The 19,798-nt window shown below is 39.2% G+C and overlaps 1 protein-coding gene and 1 pseudogene across 7 annotated transcripts in view; both read left to right on the top strand.

Moving 5' to 3' along the window:
• Positions 1 to 19,798, top strand: part of ELF1 (E74 like ETS transcription factor 1) — a 107,554-nt gene that overhangs the window by 49,936 nt on the left and 37,820 nt on the right. For 4 of the 7 annotated variants that reach the window (XM_035003275.1, XM_035003272.1, XM_035003273.1 and 1 more), the window contains one exon: positions 8,921 to 9,220. In XM_035003275.1, the coding sequence (XP_034859166.1) occupies positions 9,149 to 9,220 (72 nt within the window). In that variant the 5' untranslated portion in view covers positions 8,921 to 9,148. Of the gene's footprint in view, positions 1 to 1,772; positions 1,887 to 7,975; positions 8,181 to 8,920; positions 9,221 to 19,798 lie in introns of those variants that run through there. The other 3 variants (XM_035003271.1, XM_035003269.1, XM_035003274.1) reach the window with 3 other exon arrangements.
• Positions 16,764 to 19,317, top strand: LOC118009372 (annotated as a pseudogene).

The raw sequence follows: 19,798 nt of genomic DNA, 5'->3' as shown, positions 1-19,798 counted from the left end.
GAGGTATACTTTTAAACTTGGTCCATGGAATATTCTTACTCACTCAGTCTTTATTCTGTTCAGATACTGTTCTACAAATCTGACCAGCCTTTCACAACACAAGAACCCCACTAATCCCTGTGCGAGGATTTGAAGTTTTTCCTATAGGTAGTGGGGGCGGGGCCACTGATTAGTTTTGAGTAAAGAAGTAAGTTGCTGACATTTTTATTTTTGCTAAGTTCCTTTTACTGGATGAGGAACCCCTGGAGGGGAGCTAGCATAAAGGTGGTAAGCTGGAGGGACAGTGTGTCTCTCCTTAAGAGTGAAACTTCTTATGGCAATACAGTTTCTTCTAGAAGAGTGTTGTGTGGGAGTTGGAGGTGGGGGGAGGTAAATCATGCAGCAAAATCTCGTTGGGGGGAACCTTTAAATTATCTATCCCTGGCTTTTCTCCTGCAGTCTGGACCAGAGTGAAACACGGTTACTAATGGAAACCTGCTGTGTGCACAGGTGGGGGAACCAGCTCTAGAGCCCATCTTCTAAGAGGATGAATATATTAACCAGGGGAATAAACAGCCACAGAAATGAAACAATTTCCCTGCAAGTTGATTCTTGCTTGTTATAGAGAGATTTTTAAACTGCTAACTGGCTTTGCTGATAAGCACATTGGAGCATGTTTGTGTTCCCTGGACAGGTGTGTTTTTGTCAGAGTTCAGGTTTGGGGTACTGGAGGGAAGAAAGTTCCTTCAGTTTGTCTGCATAATAAAAAGCACCAATTAATGACATTTTGATGATTATCACTTTCAACCTTTTTGAGAAGGGAAAGGAGTTAAATTTCTTTAGGACCAAAGTTAAAACAATATCTCGTTACTGTTGGATATTTCTCTTTGGTTTTAAATTCTCTCATTTTCAGAACATGCTCAGAAAAAGGGTTAATCTTGAGACCGCAGGTATTGACAGGTCCAGGTATGTGATCTGTTTGGCTGTTTTGCAAGGTGCTATAAATGCTGCCTGAGTGTAACCTGACACCAAGTAGACCCAAGTGGCCAAGGATGGAAAGTGGAGAACAATGTGAAAGAACCAGAATTTCAGGTCTAGGCAGTGAGTAAGTGCAGCCTGCCCTCCGAGTCCTGGAACTGAACATCTGGGTGTCAGCAAAAAGACTGCCAGCCTAGAGAAGTCAGCCTGCTTGCCTTGATCATATTGACTGTGTGTGTGTTTTTACTGTAACGTGGTTGAGGTCAGGTGAGCTTATTCAGGTTTCCAAGGCCTGCTTCAGCTTTGCATAGGTCCCTAGAAGCCTGACTGAGGCTTTCTATATCAAAAACACCAGTTTGTGCATCATTCACACAAAAATAAAATTGTATTTTTGAAAAAGTTCTAGGTACTTCAGTTCCCTCTGCCACCCACCACCCCCTAATTGCAATGAAAGGTGCTTTAGGCAGAGTAGCTATTTAGAAGATACTCGTGGTTATATATATGGTACTTGTATGGATTTCAGGGACATTTTTTAAACTCCTAAATGTTCTTAAATTCCTTGAATTTTTGATATAAAAGGTAGAGGTATAGAAACTTTTTCTTTTTTTTTTTTTAAACATTTTCTTTTTGAAGTAAATTATGAGAACCCTCAGTGCAGTGGGGAATGATTTATTCCTCTTGTAACATTAACTTGTATTTTTTTTTTAACTTCTGTGTTGTGTATAGAGTACATGAGTTGTAGACAGGGCTATACAGTGAGATTTATTTTACAATTGGTGCCTTTTTTAATTCTTTCTTTCTTTCTTATTCACTAGGAACTGAGAGACTACCACCCTTGTTTGGGGAAGTTCAAATCTGGTTACTTAACTGTAACTACATTTTGGTGTGTTTTTTAAATTACTTTCTTCAATATTCACATTTTTAAAAATGTAAGTGATAGAAATACTGTATTCAAAGAATTAGGAAGAATAATATGTTAAAATTTATTTATTGATTGATTTTTGAAGATTTTATTTATTTATTTGAGAGAGAAAGAATGAGGCAGAGAGAGCATGAGCGGGGGGATGGTCAGAGGGAGAAGCAGACTCCCTGCCGAGCAGGGAGTCCTATGCGGGACTCCATCCCAGGACTCCAGGATCATAACCTGAGCCGAAGGCAGTTGCTTAACCACCTGAGCCACTCAGGTGCCCAGTTAAAATTTATTTTAAAGTATTTTCATGAATTATTACGTTGTAGCTTTTTATAAAAAGGTTTATTAAGGGGCACCTGGGTGGCTCAGTCCGTTGAACGTCTGCTCCTGGGATCTAGCCCCTGGTCAGATGGGTTCCCTGCTCAGCGGGGAGTCTGCCTCTTTCTTTCCCTCTCCGTGTGTGCGCGCGCGCGCGCTCTCTCTCTCTCATGAATGAATGAATGAATAAATAATCTTTTATTATTTTTATTTTTTTTAAAGATTTTATTTATTTATTTGACAGAGAGAGAGACTGCGAGAGAGGGAACACAAGCAGGGGGAGTGGGAGAGGGAGAAGCAGGCTTCCTGCGGAGCAGGGAGTCCGATGAGGGGCTCAATATCAGGATGCTAGGATCATGACCTGAGCCGAAGGCAGACATTTAATGCCTGAGCCACCCAGGCGCCCCCAATAATCTTTTTAAAAAAAGTTTTATTAATGTTTTCACTTTCTTGGTTGAGTGAAAGTAAAGCAAATGGTATGATATGATAGAGCTTGGGAAAGAACAGTAATAGTAAAACTTTAAGATTTAAAACAATAATAGGAAAACCTACAAACTCCTCTACTTAAAGTTATTCCAGGTAAAAATATGATTAAAAATGATTTACCACGTATCAGAAGGTTGCATGGAATAGTGTGGAGATCTTTGCTGTAGATCCTTCTGTAAGAGATTTCTTCTTTTCCAGATACTCTGCTAAAGAACAATACTGATGACATTCTATTAATGTAGATATAGGGGCATGAGTAGAGAATGGGGCTGGGAATTTGGGCCTCTTTTGCTTTCTTTGGACAAGTCAGATTGTGCTAGGCCCAAATTCTTTAGCTGGTCAATGACTATGTTGTTTTAGGTAATCCTTAGGTTTTTTTCAGCTTTAAAATTGTGTGACTCCACACTTTCTAGATTGAGAACGGGCAGACCTTGGGACAATTGTACAGAATTTATCTTGGTAGCACTGATTTATTATTTTCATTTGTTCTGGAAGCTAATGTGTAAAGCATTCTATCATATTAGAAAACAAATGAGAAGGCCTGACTATAGTGTATAGAACAAGAATCCCAGTCATTATAGTTTATGAGTTTATTGCTTGCTTCTCATTTTAATTTGCATAGCTTCTCTTTTTTTCTCTTACTTTTCTTATTTGATTTCCTTTCATTTCTATTGTATTTCTTCTAAGGTAATAGTTTTTTAAAATTGCTTTTCTTATGATGTGTATGTCTATATGTTGAGAAGGGCCTTTTTTTTTTTTTTAAGATTTTATTTGTTTATTTGACAGAGAGACATTGAGAGAGGGAATACAAGCAGGGGGAGTGGGAGAGAGAGAAGCAGGCTTCCAACTGAGCAGGGAGCCTGATGTGGGGCTCAATCCCAGAACCTTGGGATCATGACCTAAGCCGAAGGCAGATGCTTAATGACTGAGCCACCCAGGAGCTCCAAGAAGGACCTTTTATTAGGTTACCACTTCATATAAAAATACTTTCTGTTCAGATACTCGGCATCTGGCATCTGGAATTACTACAGAATTCAGTTCTTTAGATACTTTCAACTTTATAAACATGCATATGTACATAAACATAAGCATTGTCTGAATAGTTTATTAAAGGTAATCTTTCAAGCATCCCATTGCTCTAAGCTGGTGTATTTTACCTCCTTTGGACTAGAATTGTTTAATCTAAAACATTTTTGTCATACCTGTTATTTACTCATTTTCATTTTGAGTGTAAGAAGTTGGTGGTCTGGTAACTTCCAAAGGGTAGCAATAATTTGTTTTTAAATATCATTATGAATTAATAGCTTTCTAGACCCTGTGTTTAAAGCCCTTTTGAAGAAAACTTAAAGTTGCATTCAGTCAGTGATGAAGAAAGCAGGTATGAGAGTATTAAAAACCGATTTTGATTGTCATGTTTTTATGATAACCGAAATATTTTATAATAAATTAAACAAAAATAAACTGGTTGTAGTAGCCATCAATGCGGTTGAGGGTTTTGTGTTTACAATCAGTAAATTCATTTTGTTTGGAACAGGGGCATAATGGAACTCTGTGTTAAGGGAAACTTGCCAGACAGGGTGAGGTCTGCGCCTAGAAGCAGCTGGATTTATCAAGTAGGTGCCAAATTTTCAGGCACTGGAATAGAATTATACTTTTTTTGATAATGGGCTATGTAGTATTCTCTGTTGGAGTCTAGCAAATAGCTGTGGTCACGGAGACTCCCAGGGAGTAAGGAGATGCGACTTAAGGAGTATTCAGTTAACGTGGCATGCACATGTTACGCGTCTCTTGCATTGTACCGAGACTGTAATAAAGCTAAAGTTTATAGAACAAAAGTTATCTGCCAGGCATTCTGTACATGGAGTTTGCATCCCATCTTCACAGCAACTCTAGATGTTGGTGTAATATATTGTACCTATTTTACAGAAAGGGGAGACTGACACTAAGTGACTTGTCCAAGGTCACAGTACAGAAGATTTGAACCCAGGTGGTCTGACTCCAGAGCTTGTGCTCTTTTAACTGTTTTGCTTGCTCTATTATTTGACCTTAAATCTGCAGCTTATTTTGGTGATGAAAGATTAGGAACCTTATTGTTGAGACCCTCCTGTGGCATGTCGCCTGGGAAGAAGAAGAATATGATCCTGATGCAGTTGAAAGACACGTTGAGAGCCAACTTCGGGAGTTTTTACTATTTGGTGGATGCACAACTAGATGACCTCTCAAAGGAGAGCGAATAAGTTAACTGTTTATGCCTATGTTGGACAAACAGTTCTCACTTATATTTTTTCTTGTTATTTTGTAAAGACTGACACTTTGAAAATGAAATAGGTTTGAGAATTACTAATGAAGCAGAGTGGTCCTGAATATCATACGTATAGCTAATGGTTATAATACATATAGTTAACTGAAGACCTTCTAATTTGTTAGGGTAAAGCAAAAAAAACCCTTTTTTCTCTTCAATCTGAGTACCCATGTCTTTTTCATACTAGAGCAACTTCGAGGAATAAAATGTTCCCTTTGGGACATGTTTTAGACACATTGACTTTGAGGGGCACTGATGTGGACTTCTGTAATAGTTTAGTGAGTGGATTTGGAGATCTGGGGCTGAACTCTAGATGGAAATTTTTCCCCCCAATTTGATATATATATGCATTTACTTAGAAATCTGTGTTTCAAACTATGAAAGCACAAAGGACTTGAGTAGATTTAGAGGCAAGGCTGTGTACTGTTGCTCTGGGCAGAGTCCTGATTTAGGAGGCGAGGGATCTCATTGCAGTTGTGTTACACCTTCAGATTGTGAGACTTTGGGCACAGGGACTCAGTTTATTCGTGAAAAACTGAAACATTGATCTAGATGTTTAATTTTGATGCGATGGGACTTTGTTCTTTCACTATCTCTATTATGTATGGGTGATACCTCTAGATCTGGAATCAGAAAATTTCTTAAGACCCATCTTGGTGCCGTAGGCTCTGTAACTCCTGCGAGAAGGAGTGGGAAAGAGAGAAGACAAGAGGATCAGAGGCCTGATTAGGCCAATAAAATAATTGCAAAGCTTTTCTTACACATTTTCAGTTTATGAACTTCTGTATTGAAATGAACAAAAGCTATCCACCAGAGTGAAGGTGTCTCTTTCTGTCCTAACAAGTGGCTTAGTGATCATGGACAGTCATCTCAGTTTTGTTTTATTACTCTTGGTGTTAGTGTGTATTGGAAGGTATGGGTATGTTGATTGCTTGTACTTATTTTTTTTTTTGATGGATTTCCTTTAAATCTTTTTTTTAAATTTTATTATGTTAATCACCATACATTACATCATTAGTTTTTGATGTAGTGTTCATGATTCACTGTTTGCGTATAACACCCAGTGCTCCATTCAATACGTGCCCTCTTTAATACCCATCAAAGGGCTAACCCATCCCCCCACCCCCTCCCCTCTAGAACCCTCAGTTTGTTTCTCAGAGTCCATAGTCTCTCATGGTTCGTCTCCTCCTCTGATTCCCCCCCTTCATTTTTCCCTTCCTACTTATTTTTGAGATTTTTGAAAAACATTTATTAACACATAACAGTGTGGAAATGCTAAGAAAAGGTATGTGATTGCTGTGGAAAAGAAAGTGAAACTTTACATAGATGTGTTCACATTGGTCACTGGTAGAGTGTCACTTTGTATTTACAAACAAATGCTTTTGGAATGGGCCTTTTGGAATCTACACCTTTTATAGAGGCTTTTGTTACCAGGAAACATCCCTTGATTCTGGTTATACTTTCTTTTTGTTACCAGGAAACATCTCTTGATTCTGGTTATACTTTCTTTTTAAAGATTTTATTTATTTGAGAGAGAGAGAGCATGAGCAGGGGGAGGGGCAGAGAGAGAGGGAGAAGCAGACTCCCCACTGAGCAGGGAGCGAGACAGGGGCTCAATCCCAGGACCCCGAGATCATGACCTGAGAGCTCCCCTGGCGCCCCAGTATAATCCTTTTAAGTATTACTGTGGGCACGTAGGTTTGGTTAGGTATAGAAGGAATTTTAGACAATGGTTACTTACCCAGAGAGGTTTTGCTCTAACTATCTTGCTCCCTGGTATATTGCTTTAAAAATAATAGGCACTCAGACATTTATTCAGTTGAATTAGGGAGACATAATTTTCAAATGTGAAACAATTTACAATTAGTGCTAACTTGGTGGACAGTAAGTGCTGTATTTCTGAAGGGAGTGATCGCAGTAGGTGGAGGTGTAGAGATTTGGGAGGTTTATGAAAGAAATGGGACTTGAGTATTGAGTCGGAAGGATGTGAATGGTTGCTGAGGTGGGAGAGGTATTCTAGGAATGGGGAATAAGTAGAATTTAAGAAGGGAGGCAAGAATGAATACAGTTTGTGTGAAGGACCATAAGAAAGGGGCACCTAGATGGCTCAGTTAAGTGTCTGCTCAGGTCATGATCCCAGGGTCCTGGGATGGAGCCCCACATTGGGCTCCCTGCTCAGTGGGGGGTCTCCTTCTCCCCCTCTCTCTGCCCCTCCTCCCTGCTTGTGTTCTCTCTCTCTCTTAAATAAATAAAATCTTAAAAAAAAAAAAAAGGACCATAAGAAGGCAAGCTCAGTGCAGAATGAGATTGGGTAATAATTTAAGGGAAATGATTATAAGTAACATTTGTCCAAAGCCAAATGTATGTCTTATGTTTATATGTCTGTCCGTGATCAATTTAGGTCAATGCATTGTTCTCTCCTCCAGTTATGGTGCATTGCTGAAAAACTACCAGAATGCGCTAAAAATAAAAATGCTTTTCTAGTATTGGAGTTGAACTCATTATTGAAAGAGGTGGGGTAGAATAGGTGTGGGAGACTGCTGGGTTAGAATTCAGTTTAGTGGGGAGAAGTATCACCTGAATTGGATTCTTAACCCTTATTTTATTTTGATTCCCAATTAGGAAAATTACAGTTATCCATGATGACCCCTAGAGTCCAGAGTATATAGGGAATCAGCTTTACTGAAATTAGGAAATTGAATATTTGATTCAGCTGGCACATGCTAGCTGGATTTAAGTTTTCAGGGAGACTGACCAGCTCACCTTCGTTCCCTAACTTGTCTCTTTAAAATTGTAAATGCTGTTTCCAAGAACTAGATGTAATGCGATTATTTTTATAATCTTTGTCTTTTCATACCACATTTATAGCTGTAACCCTGTGATGCAGTATTTCATATAATTGTGATAAATTAAAATTTTTTCTTCTACTTTTGTTAGTAGTGGTAACCTTTTTTTTTTTTTTTTTAAATAGGCAAACATCTTTGGCAGGCACTTTTTAAGCATTTCTCCCTCCACTGTGAAATTGTTTTCACTCTTAAGTTGCGTTTCTGTTTTTCTACTATTGTAAAGTGCAGTTCTTTGCATGTTTTAATTTGCCATGACGTGGTCAAGTGCCGTTTCCTTCCTGTTGCTTGCAAGCCTGTGCTAGAGATAAGGATACATTTCAGTGCATTAAAAAAGAAGCCACTGAAGACAGGCTTAAGCATGGTAAAACATTCTACTTATCAGAAACCTTTTTAAAGAACAAAGAATGGACTTTAATTTCTGTTTATTTTTAAAAGCTCTTAAAATAGTACTTACTAAACTTTAAATGTATTAGATTTAAATTTTTATATATATTAGGCATAACAGGGATACTGTATGAATGTTTCTCCTAAGGCAAAAATATACAGATGAAATTACTCATGGAGTAGCAATTCCTGTGTGGTTTGCTGGGTTACTGGCAAGAAGGAAACTGTTTATATGTCCTTTATTGCAGTTAAAAACCTAGTTATTACTGGGTGGATTTTTTTTTTTTTTTTTTTTAAGTATTTGGTACTTTAACTGTAGTTTAACTGGGGCGGGGAAAGAAGGGAGAATGGCTTCACTTTCAGAAAGAAGTGACGATTATTGAAATTTAAGATGTTTAGAGACTGGAACTTAATGGAACAGTTCTAGGACAGATAATACTGGGTAGAAGTGAAGATCTGATTGTTTACTTTGTTTATTGTCTATATGCCTTTTAAAAAAATAAACTTGTTATGCAAAATAAAAAAAAAGAAATGAAAAGTGATTTTATCTTAGCAGGAATGAAATCTTCAAAGAAAATATATATCCATCAGTCATGTTGATTATGTTTAAAAACATTAATAAAAAATACGTGGGCGATACTGCCCTCAGTATTTATTGTTATATTCTAAATGGGCATGATTGCTTTTTCATGACTAACTTAAACTTCTCTTTTTCAGGCCAAGAAGTTCTAGAGAAGAAAAATTTCAGAAAAATTGACTCTGTTGGAGTAGAGTATCAGTGAACCAAGAAAATCTGAAGCACCATCCCTAAAGAAAACCTGGTTTACAGTAACTTCACAGACTTAGCTGAGGGTTTTTTACCCAAATTGGTCACTGGATTCTGCTGCCTCATACTTGAACCTGCTTGGAATTTTTCTCATGTGGATCTAAGGGGAATGCTTTATTATGGCAGCTGTGGTCCAACAGAACGACCTAGTATTTGAATTTGCTAGTAACGTCATGGAGGATGAACAACAGGTATGAAACCCAGAGAAAATTGGATTTTTATACGTTTATTATTATGATTCTTCCATTTGCAACAGAAAATTACTTACTTTAAAAGACAGTAGGAGAACCTTTATTGTAAAAATATAGATATTAAAAATTTGGTGGTAATTGTGGTCCTATGTTTTAAGTACTTGTTAGTTTGTTAAAATAATTTAATCCTTAGCTTTGATGTGGAATAAGGAAGTAATAATTTCAGGGTTAAGCTTGTTTTTTTTGTTTTGTTTTGTAAAATGAGACTTAACAGTAAATAAAATACCTTAAGTAATTATTTCAAAGTACTTAAGTACTTTGAAAAGTTCTAGAGGACATACCAACAAGGCATGTAAATTTTTTTTGTGATACAGGACTGGTGTTTCTACAGTTTAAATGCATGTGGTTAACTAGTATTTATAATCCTGGGCCAGTTTTTCAAGTGGATGGAAAGCTGTTAGCAGTCCCATAATCCTGCATCGCTTTAGTCCAAAGCACGTGATTCTGAGGAAGTCACTTAACTTCTCCAGGTCTAGATTGTATCATCTGTTGAATGGGGGGATTGAATTGAAGAATTTCTAAATTGGCTTTCACAGAGTTTACATTCAGTGATGCTCCAGTTGGTATTTCTAGAATGGGAAGAAGATCAAGAGACATTGAGAAAAGGATCTAAGTTAATTCTAGTCTCCCTGCCCCTCTGCCCCACCGCACTTCAGGGGAGAGACGCTAGGGGTTCTTGGGACTTTACAATTTACTTCATTTTAAATAGGTTATGTGGGAATGTGAGTCGTAATGTGGGAGAAATGCTTTGTTAGAATCAGTGTAACTGGCAAAATTATTTTGAGGACCTTTAGGTTTAAAATGTGCTTATAAATTGATTTAGATACTGATATAAGCCTAATCCCAAATATCTTACATTAAAAGGCCAATTACAATGTATCATACTTTTATTCTAGAAACATAGTTACAACAGATAATAAGATTGATTCTTACTTTGGGCAGGGCATTATAATTCCTTTGCTGTTTGTATTGTCTGTTGAGGTGACGGGATTAAAAATTTCTAAGAAAACCTACAAAAGATGAGAATTTGCTTTGAGTTGCCTTAAAATCAAGATGAGCTTTGGCTGGGAAAGAAAAATGTTTGGGGGAGAGGATTGCTTGGTCCCAATTAAAAATATTAATGGGTACATGGATTTAATCTAGAGACAATAGAAAAGATATTCTAGGAAAGAAAATATTTTCAATTTGTTTTAAAATAGGATATTTCTTTGTACGCTAAGGTTTGCAAACCGTATGTTTACTGTGCAGCTTTCTTGATGAAGAGTCCTGGCTCCATGTGGTGAGGTCTGTTCTCTGTGTGGCCACGGAGGACAGAGCTCTGAGCCACTCACTGGTATGCCCTAGTGCAGTGGCTTTGACACTCTTCTGACCATGAGAAATACATTTTACATTAGGGTGCAGTATTTGTACATGTGTCTGCATAGACTTAAAACTAGTTTTGCACTTACCCTTAATATGTGTGATGCACTTAATGTATCTTGGAGAGGTTATTAATGTCTTTGGATAGGGAGATGATGCTCTTAGCTTAACATCAGAATGCACGTACGTGTTTTTTTCCTGTTATTTTCATCAAAATGAGTGTATATATTGGTATATATACTAGTTTTGTGCAGGTGTTATTATAAGGACTTTACAAATATTAAACATGAGGCAAATAGTATTATCCCCATTTTACGATGAGGAAAATGAGACATAGAGAGAGGTTAAATGATTTGCTTGAAATCCTACAGCTAGTCAGTAGTGGAGTTGCCATTTGAACCCAAGCAGTTTGACTCTCACTAATGATACTCTTGCATTGAAGTATGGCAGTATTACTGTATTATAATCAATGTCAAAAATTGGTAGGTTTAGAGTTTTCTAGTCTATCGCCATGAGCATAGCAAACTTAACTGATTCATGTAGGGGTGGATCCAGTAGTGTCAGTCTTATTATTATTAGCCTCTTAATCTAAGCTGTGGTTCTACTTCCTTGTTTGTTTGCTTGTTAGATTTGTGGGTTTTTTTTTTTTAAAGAATTATTTATTTATTTTTGAGAGAGAGAGAGAGAGAGTGAGTGGGGGGAGGGGCAGAGGGAGAAGCAGACTCCCCACTGAGCAGGGAGCCTGATGTGATGCGGAACTCAATCCCAGGACCCCGGGATCATGACCTGAGCCGAAGGCAGACGCTTAACCAACTGAGCCACCCAGGCACCCCGTTAGATTTGTTTTTGATTTAAAAGTAATAACATGCCAATTACAAAAGAAGCCACCTAATATAAAAATACATAAAATAGTTCTTTACCCTTCCTTCCTTATTTATTTCTCCCCAAAAGACAGCATTATTAACTATTTGATGTTAATTTTTTAGACAAAGGCCTCAACAAAAGAACAATATATGTACATACAAACCTATATAAATAGATTGTTTTTAAGATACAAATGAAAGTATGCTAAACCTTTTTTGTGACTTGTTTATTTTCACTTAATGTATTGTGAATATGTGTGTATGTATGCTGGCTCTACATTGTTTAATTTTTCCACATGATGGATGGATCATTATTTATTTTACCAATCTTTGATCATGGACAAGACAGATATACCAGTATTTTGCTTTTATAAACAATATTGCAATGAACATCCTCATTTGGGAGGCGGTAGACCTATAGTAGTTAAGAGCTCAGATACTGGAGTCAGAACACCTGGGGTTGAATTCTCTCTCCACTGCTTATTACCTCTATTAATCTTTGGACAGATTACGTAACCACTCTCTGCCTTGGTTTCCTTATCTGCAAAATGGGAATGATAATACCAGACCCTATATTGTAGGGTTATTGTGAGAATTAAATGAGTTGATGTATATAAAGCTCTTAGAACCATGCCTGAGCATTCTCATTTCTGGGTGTGTGTGTTTTTTTGAGCTGAGATCATGACCTGAGTCAAAATTAAGAGCTGGTTGCTCAACCAACTGAGCTGCCCAGGTGCCCCCCAACAGAATTATTCTCATTTCTGTGTGTGTGTGTGTGTGTGTGTGTAGCTTTGTACATTTGTATGATTATTTCTGTAATCTAAAAGTAGATTTACTGAGTTTACTAAAAACAGTTATACTAAAAGCATAAATACACTACCAAATCATTCTTCAAAAAGTCTGTATCTATTTCTACTACCACTAACAGTATATTTCCCAAACTGTCACTAACAGAAACCCTTTTATTTTTTTTTCCTTTTGGTCAGTCTTTTGGGTAAAAATTACATTTTACTATTTTAATTTGCATTTCCTTGATTACTAGTAATGAGATTGTTGGGTTGTTATTTAAGTTTATTTATTGTTCATTTGAATTTCCTTTGAATTACTTATTAATCTTTTGTCCAGTAGTTCTTTATATATTATGGATAATGCATTGTCCTCTAACTCATTCATTGTATAGTTAATGGTTAGCTTTCTTTGTGACACACAGTGCAGATATGTTGTCCCTATCTGGTATCATCTTTTAACAATATGATATCTTGTACCCTATAGCATTTTAATTGTATATGTCATAAAAATCTACCAGTATTTCCTTTTTTTTTTTTTTTTTTTTAAAAGATTTTATTTATTTATTTGACAGAGACAGAGACAGCGAGAGCAGGAACACAAGCAGGGGGAGTGGGAGAGGGAGAAGCAGGCTTCCTGCTGAGCCGGGAGCCCGATGTGGGACTCGATCCCAGGACCCTGGGATCATGACCTGAACCAAAGGCAGTCGCTTAACCAACTGAGCCACCCAGGCGCCCCCAGTATTTCCTTTTTTGTTTGTTATTTTTTTGTTTCTGCTTTGGAAACCTTTCCTCACCCTAATATTATTAAATATTCTTTTTATATTTTCTTCTAGTTTATGTGTTTAACTCCTCAGTACATACGGGATATATTTTTATAAGATGTGAGGTATAGGGATCTGACAGCTGCCTTCTCCCACCAGTGGGGATGTTGGCTCTTCATGATTTGTTATGTATTTTATGATTTCCACACTAAGACTGCCATTTCCGTTATGTACTAAATTACCACATGTACTTTAGTTTTGAACTTGCTAGTGTATTTTATTCCATTTAACTGGTTTTTATTATGCCAGTATCACATTTGCTTTCATTAGAATTACTTAAGATTTGACATCTGATAAGACATCCCCCCTCCCCTGCATAAAAAAAAAATTGGCATAGTGTTTTGAATGAATTTTAGAATTAGCTTTTTTTTTTTTTTAAGATTTTATTTATTTGACAGAGAGAGACACAGCGAGAGAGGGAACACAAGCAGGGGGAGTGGGAGAGGGAGAAGCAGGCTTCCCGCCAAGCAGGGAGCCCGATGTAGGGCTCGATCCCAGGACCCTGGGATCATGACCCGAGCCGAAGGCAGACGCTCAATGACTGAGCCACCCAGGCGCCCCGGGATTTTAACTTTTCAAGTTTAAAAAGTATTTGTGTCTTTTAAAATAATTCTGTTGGGGGCACCTGGGCGGCTCAGTCGGTTGAGCAACCAGCTCTTAATTTTGACTCAGGTCATGATCTCAGCGTCTTGGGATCTAGCCCCATGTCAGGTTCCACACTTAGCGGGGAGTGTCTGCTTGAGGATTCTCTCTCTCCCTCTCCCTCTGCCCCTCCCTTCACTCGTGTGCACACTCGTATTTTCTCTCTCTCAATAAATAAAATCTTATAAAAAATAATTCTGTTCTCTGATCCTGTATTGGTTTGGTTGGTTCTTTACAAAATCACTGTTTGCAGGCACCAGATTAGAAAACATTTCCTGTTTTGAGTTATGGTCTGTGGTTATAAATGTCATCTAAAGACACTGACACCATTAATGTCTGGTTGCCACCACCTTGATCATTTTCCCTTGTATTGATTTGTACTCTTTTCAAAATTGCTAGGAAGAACTCCTTTGGGCAAGGATGGGTGTGGGGGGATGGTAGTGTTGGAAAGGAAACACCAACATTATTGGTGCTGACAAGCCACTTTTACAAGTCTGCCCTTGATGTCTGTTCAAAACTGGGACTATTTTTTTAAAAGATTTTTATTTATTTATATGAGAGAGAGAGAGCATGAAAGGGGGGGAGGGTCAGAGGGAGAAGCAGACTCCCCACTGAGCAGGGAGCCTGATATGGGACTTGATCCCGGGACTCCAGGATCATGATCTGAGCTGAAGGCAGTCGTTTAACCAACTGAGCCACCCAGGCGCCCCTAAAACTGGGAATATTTGTAGCTGAGAACGAAGCTCTTCTGTGGGAGAGCAGCACTGTCAGTATTGAATTGCAGCGTGTACTTTTATTTGAAGATACCTTGGTTTGACCTTATTAAACAGGTGTGTTTGCCTGGGGAATGAATGAGAATAAGAACTCTGAAGGCTGTGGATACAAGTTTCTAAAGAGAAGGAAACTTGACTATGTGTTCCTATAGTCCAGAAGTTAATTTAATGAAAAACAGCTGGTAGTTTAATGCATTTTGTAATTTTGACATATCATTACATGTTTTTTCAGTTGTTGGTTCTAAAAGTAGAACCTAGCAAGTCATAGTTATTTATGCTTAACAGACTTAGCTCACTAGGGAGAAGCTTGGTGACAAGCATGGGAAAGTGAAAATATTTTTTTAGAATCCTATCACAGTATAAGACGGTGGTCTTACGACATTCCTTAGGGAATAAACTGGTTTGCTCTGACTGTTGATTCCTGGAAGCTAAAGGATAAACAGTGCCTTGCTGTCTTTTTAACAAGATACCCGGTAATTCTCAGGCAGTGTTTGAGAATCACTGCATTCTAACTTTGGGAAAGCTTCACTGTGGAAGTTACATTACAACTGCATTTTGCAGGAAGGCTCAGTTTATCTGACAGATGGAAGGAGCAGAAGTGTTCTGGAACAGTAAGTAGAATGTACCAAAACCTTTGATGGATTTCTCTTGACAATATAGTCAATCTAACCACCTTAACTTATGGTTAGAAGCTTTCCATAGTGTGACTGTTTCATGTTCTTTTCTTTCTTGTACTACATTAATTTTGCCAGCCTACTGTATAATTTCCCCAAGTGCCTTCCTGCTTGGTCTCCCACGTTCATACCCGTTGCCTACTTAAGTTCTAATCTCTTTCAGATTCTTAGGACAAGACCTACTAATTCCAGGAATTTATCCTAAAATCATTACTTCAGGAATTAACAAAGTTTATCCTGTTATTTCTACATCACTTATTGTCACTGTCACACATTGCCAGGTTAAATTTTCATATATACATTAATGATTTTTCCCAGATAAATGCTAACTATTTGAAGAAAGGGATTACTTTTCCCCTCCCCTTAATATCTTCCGAAGCATTTAACATCATTCATAGTACCTTTAGTTTGGTTGAGTCTTTTTAAAGATTTTCTTCTTCCTCTTAATCGTGTTGGTAAAATGATGTGAGATATGTCTGTGCTCAGTTATGGCCCCTATCACATCAGAAGACTTTCGAATGAGAGGTAATGTTCTGCCCCAAACTCTCTCGACTACAGTATATATTTTTCTGGGACCTATTTGTCCACATTCTTACTTATTTACATGGGCAGTGTGGCCATATCACCACAATTCCAAGACCAGAAAGAAATTTTCATGGAGTCTTTTTTCTGTTATGTATTTAGAACTGTTGTACCACAGATAACTTTCAATAATTATCATTGGGGGCACCTGGGTGGCTCAGTCAGTTAAGCAGCTGCCTTTGGCTCAGGTCATGATCCCGGGGTCTTGGGATCGAGGCCCCACATCAGGCTCTCTGCTCAGCAGGGAGCCTGCTTTTCCCTCTCCTGCTCCCCCTGCTTGTGCTCCCTGTCTCTCTCTCTGTCAAATAAATAAAATCTTTAAAAAAATCGTTGAAATTATAAATAAGTAAATATCCATATAGAGTTTTTCTGTTTCATGGGAGACTCCTTCAGGTTGCAGAGGGAGTTGTGACATGGTTGTATCTTGAGAATGAGGTTGTATTTTGTAGATTGAGAAAATGTACATAAGAATATAGATCACACCAACGGGCCATTTTTTAGCAATTCTGTTAGGTCAGGGATTAAGTGTACCTTAAAATTAGAATAGAAGAAATGAGTTGAAGTGTTTTGTGTGTAACTTGTTGAGCACTAGTATTGTGGAGGACAGGAAGTTGGAATAATGATACTAACCTGTACATGGACATAGGGAATTCTGTTATTTACATATAACTCCTGGTTATATGGACAGTCTGCCTGTTACTCTTGCCTTCTTTTTTAGTCTTGGCAGATCAGACTTACCAGACCCATTGACAGTTTGGCCTTCTGGAAAACTAACGTACAGAGGTTGCTTGTTTGTTTTGTATACGTTTGGAACCTTCATCAAAGGGGTTATGCCATAGAGCCCATAGTACAAACCTGCTTATATTTGGGAAAAGTCTGACTTTGTTTTTTTGTGGGGGTTTTTTGTTTTTGTTTTTTTGAGAGAGAGAATGAGAGACCTGGGGGATTAGGGCAGGGGCAGAGGGGGAGAGAGAGAGCATCTTAAGCAGGCTGCATGCCCAGCGTGGTGTCCGGTGCGGGGCTCAGTCTCACAACCCTGAGATCATGACCTGAGCTGAAATCAAGAGTTGGTTGCTTAATTGAGCCATCCAGGTGCCCTGGCAAAAGTCTGACTTTGAATAGGTCTGAGGCCCTCTTCAGGTTATGTGAAGGGCTATCTTGCCTATGACCTAGTCTGTGGCCTGGCTTATCTCCCTGCCAACTATTGGCAGTGAGGGAGCTGATGGTTATTATGAGGGAGGAGTAGGCATGGGGAGGAGGACCTTACTATTACTCTCTTTTACAGTCTTTCTTTAAGTGTCCCCCACCGTCACACCAGGCCCCATGGCAATGTCTTTAAAGTGAATATAGATGAGTGGCCCGAGCTGGAGTCCTGGCCTTTTGTCTTTCTCCCCAAGCAGCATGAACTTCACCACCCACTCCACTTTTACCTCCAGCTGTTGGTCCCTGAGCTCTGTGTAATCGCCCAGCCACCAGGTCCTGCTGGTCAGCAGTGCAGCCACCAGCATCTAGGCACACACCTGGGGGCTCAGGCTCCTGGATCTCTGTGTCCCAGTCCACCAGCTAGCAGGGTAGCTGGGGGTCCAGAGGCCTGGCCACTAGGATGGCTGGGGATCTGGCACGCAGAGGGGATCCAGGGTGAGAAGGAGACCAGCAAGACCTGAATGATCACCTGGCCTCCTACCTGGAGAGGGTGAGGAGCCTGAAGGCTGATAAGCAGAGACTGGAGATCAAAATCTGGGAATAAGTGGAGAAGGGATCCCAGATCAGAGACTGGGGGCATTAATTCAAGACCATGGAGTTGCTGAGGGCTCAGGTCTTTGGGAAATCTGTGGACAATGCCCACATTGTTCTGCAGATTGATAGTGCCCATCTTGCTGCTGATAACCTCAGAGTCAAGTATAAGATGGAGCTGGCTATGCGCCCATCTGTGGAGAGTCCTCTCCATGGGCTCCACAAGGTCACTGATGACACCATTGTCACTCGGCTGGAGCTGGAGACAGAGATCGAGGTTCTCAGGAGCCGCTCTTCATGAAGAAGAACCATGAGGAGGAAGTAAAGGGTCTACAAAACCAAATTGCCAACTCTGGGTTGACCGTGGAGTTGGATGCCCCCAAATCTCAGGACCTTGGCAAGATCATGGCAGACATCCGGGCCCCGTATGATAAGCTGGCTCAGAAGAACTGAGAGGAGCTGAACAAGTATTGGTCCAAGCAGATTGAGGAAAGCACCACAGTGGTCACCTTACCGCTGAGATAGGAGCAGCTGAGATGATCCTCACGGAGCTGAGATGTATGGCCCAGTCCATGAAGATGAACCTGGACTCGGTGAGAAACCTGAAGGCCAGCTTAGAGAACAGCCTGAGGGAGGTGGAGGCCCATCACATGATGCAGATGGAGCAGCTCAGTGGGGTCCTGCTGCACCTGGAGTCAGAGCTGTCCCAGACCTGGGCAAAGAGGCAGCGCCAGACCCAGGAGCACAAGGCCTTGCTTAATATCAGGTCAAGTTGGAGGCTGAGATCTCTACCTGTCACCTGCTGGAAGATAGGGTGATGCCCTGGACAGCAGCAACTCTTTGCAGACTGTTCAGAAGACCACAACCCACAGGATTATGGAGACAAAGTAGTATCTGAGACTAATGCCAGCAAAATTCTGAGGTGTTGAGGCAGCAAAAGCAGGGTGCCCTTTGAGGAGCAGAAGGCTAATTAAAAGTTAAGAGGTAAACAAAGAAAAAATGAATATGGATGAGATCGTTGCAGAGGGTAGGACATAGACTAGAGGAGTTCCAGAAACGTTTAGTGATAAATTTTAGTAACTAGTGTTTATTGAGCATTTTGTTCTGTGCACTGTGCTCTGCACTTTACAAGGATTACCCCATTAATTCTTAAAACAATCTTAGGAAGTAGGTACTTTAATTTCTTCTTTACAGAAGAGTCAGGTGAGGCTTAGAGAAGAAAAGCAACTGGCTTGTAAGTGATAAAACTGGGAACTGTCACCCAGCTTGTGCCTATAATGACTATTTGAATAATGCCAGCTATCAATGCATGCAAGTGGTAAGAGAGTGGTTTTAAATGTGGAAGAATTATTATTCTTTGCATTTATGATTTTAGCAAAAAGAAAACGTTATACATTCTAGTTAATTTGTTAATGTAATTACATATTGACAGTCTTTGTGCCCTGATATACCTGTGTATACCTTTAAAAAAAACCCAACTTTGTTGAGATATAATTTACATACCATATAATTCAACTATTTATTTAGACTGCCATTCAGTGATTTTTAGTATATAAACAGAGTGTGCATCTATCACCATAATCACTATTGTAACATTTTTGTTATCCCAAAAATAAACCTGTTATCTATTAGCAGTCATGCCCTATTCTCCCCAATTCCCGCACCTTGGCAACCACTAATCTACTTTTTGTCTCTGTGGATTTGCCTGTTCTGGGACATTTTGTATACATTGAGCCATGCAGTATGTGGTCTCTTCTGAGAGGCTGACTTCTTTTACTTAAACATAATGTTTTCCAGGGCGCCTGGGTGGCTCAGTTGGTTAAGCGACTGCCTTCAGCTCAGGTCATGATCCTGGGGTCCCAGGATCGAGTCCCGCATCGGGCTCCCTGCTCAGCAGGGAGTCTGCTTCTCCCTCTGACCCTCCCCCCTCTCGTGCTCTCTCTCCCATTCTCTCTTTCAAATGAATAAATAAAATCTTTAAAAAAAAAAACAAAAAAAACCCCATAATGTTTTCCAGGTTCATCCATGTTGTAGCGTGTATCTGTATTTCATTCTTTTTATTGCTGAATAATATTCCATTGTCTGGGTATACTACATTGTATTTATGCATTCTGTATATTTTTCAAAAGAATACTATTTTTTTAGTGAAGTTCGTGTTGGTCAGTTTTTTGTCGGGGATGGCATTGACCATCTCTGTTCTCCCAGAAAGTACTCAGTCACCTAGAGCAATCTTGCTGGGTGAATAAGAAAATTAGTACATCTTTGATGTAGCTCAGTTTAGC

The sequence above is a fragment of the Mirounga leonina genome, unplaced genomic scaffold (assembly GCF_011800145.1).
Source record: "Mirounga leonina isolate KUSES-001 unplaced genomic scaffold, KU_Mleo_1.0 Mir_127, whole genome shotgun sequence".
In the NCBI taxonomy this organism is placed as follows: domain Eukaryota; kingdom Metazoa; phylum Chordata; class Mammalia; order Carnivora; family Phocidae; genus Mirounga; species Mirounga leonina.
Note: the sequence above shows the minus strand (reverse complement) of the source record. Positions and strands in the feature narration are given on the sequence as shown.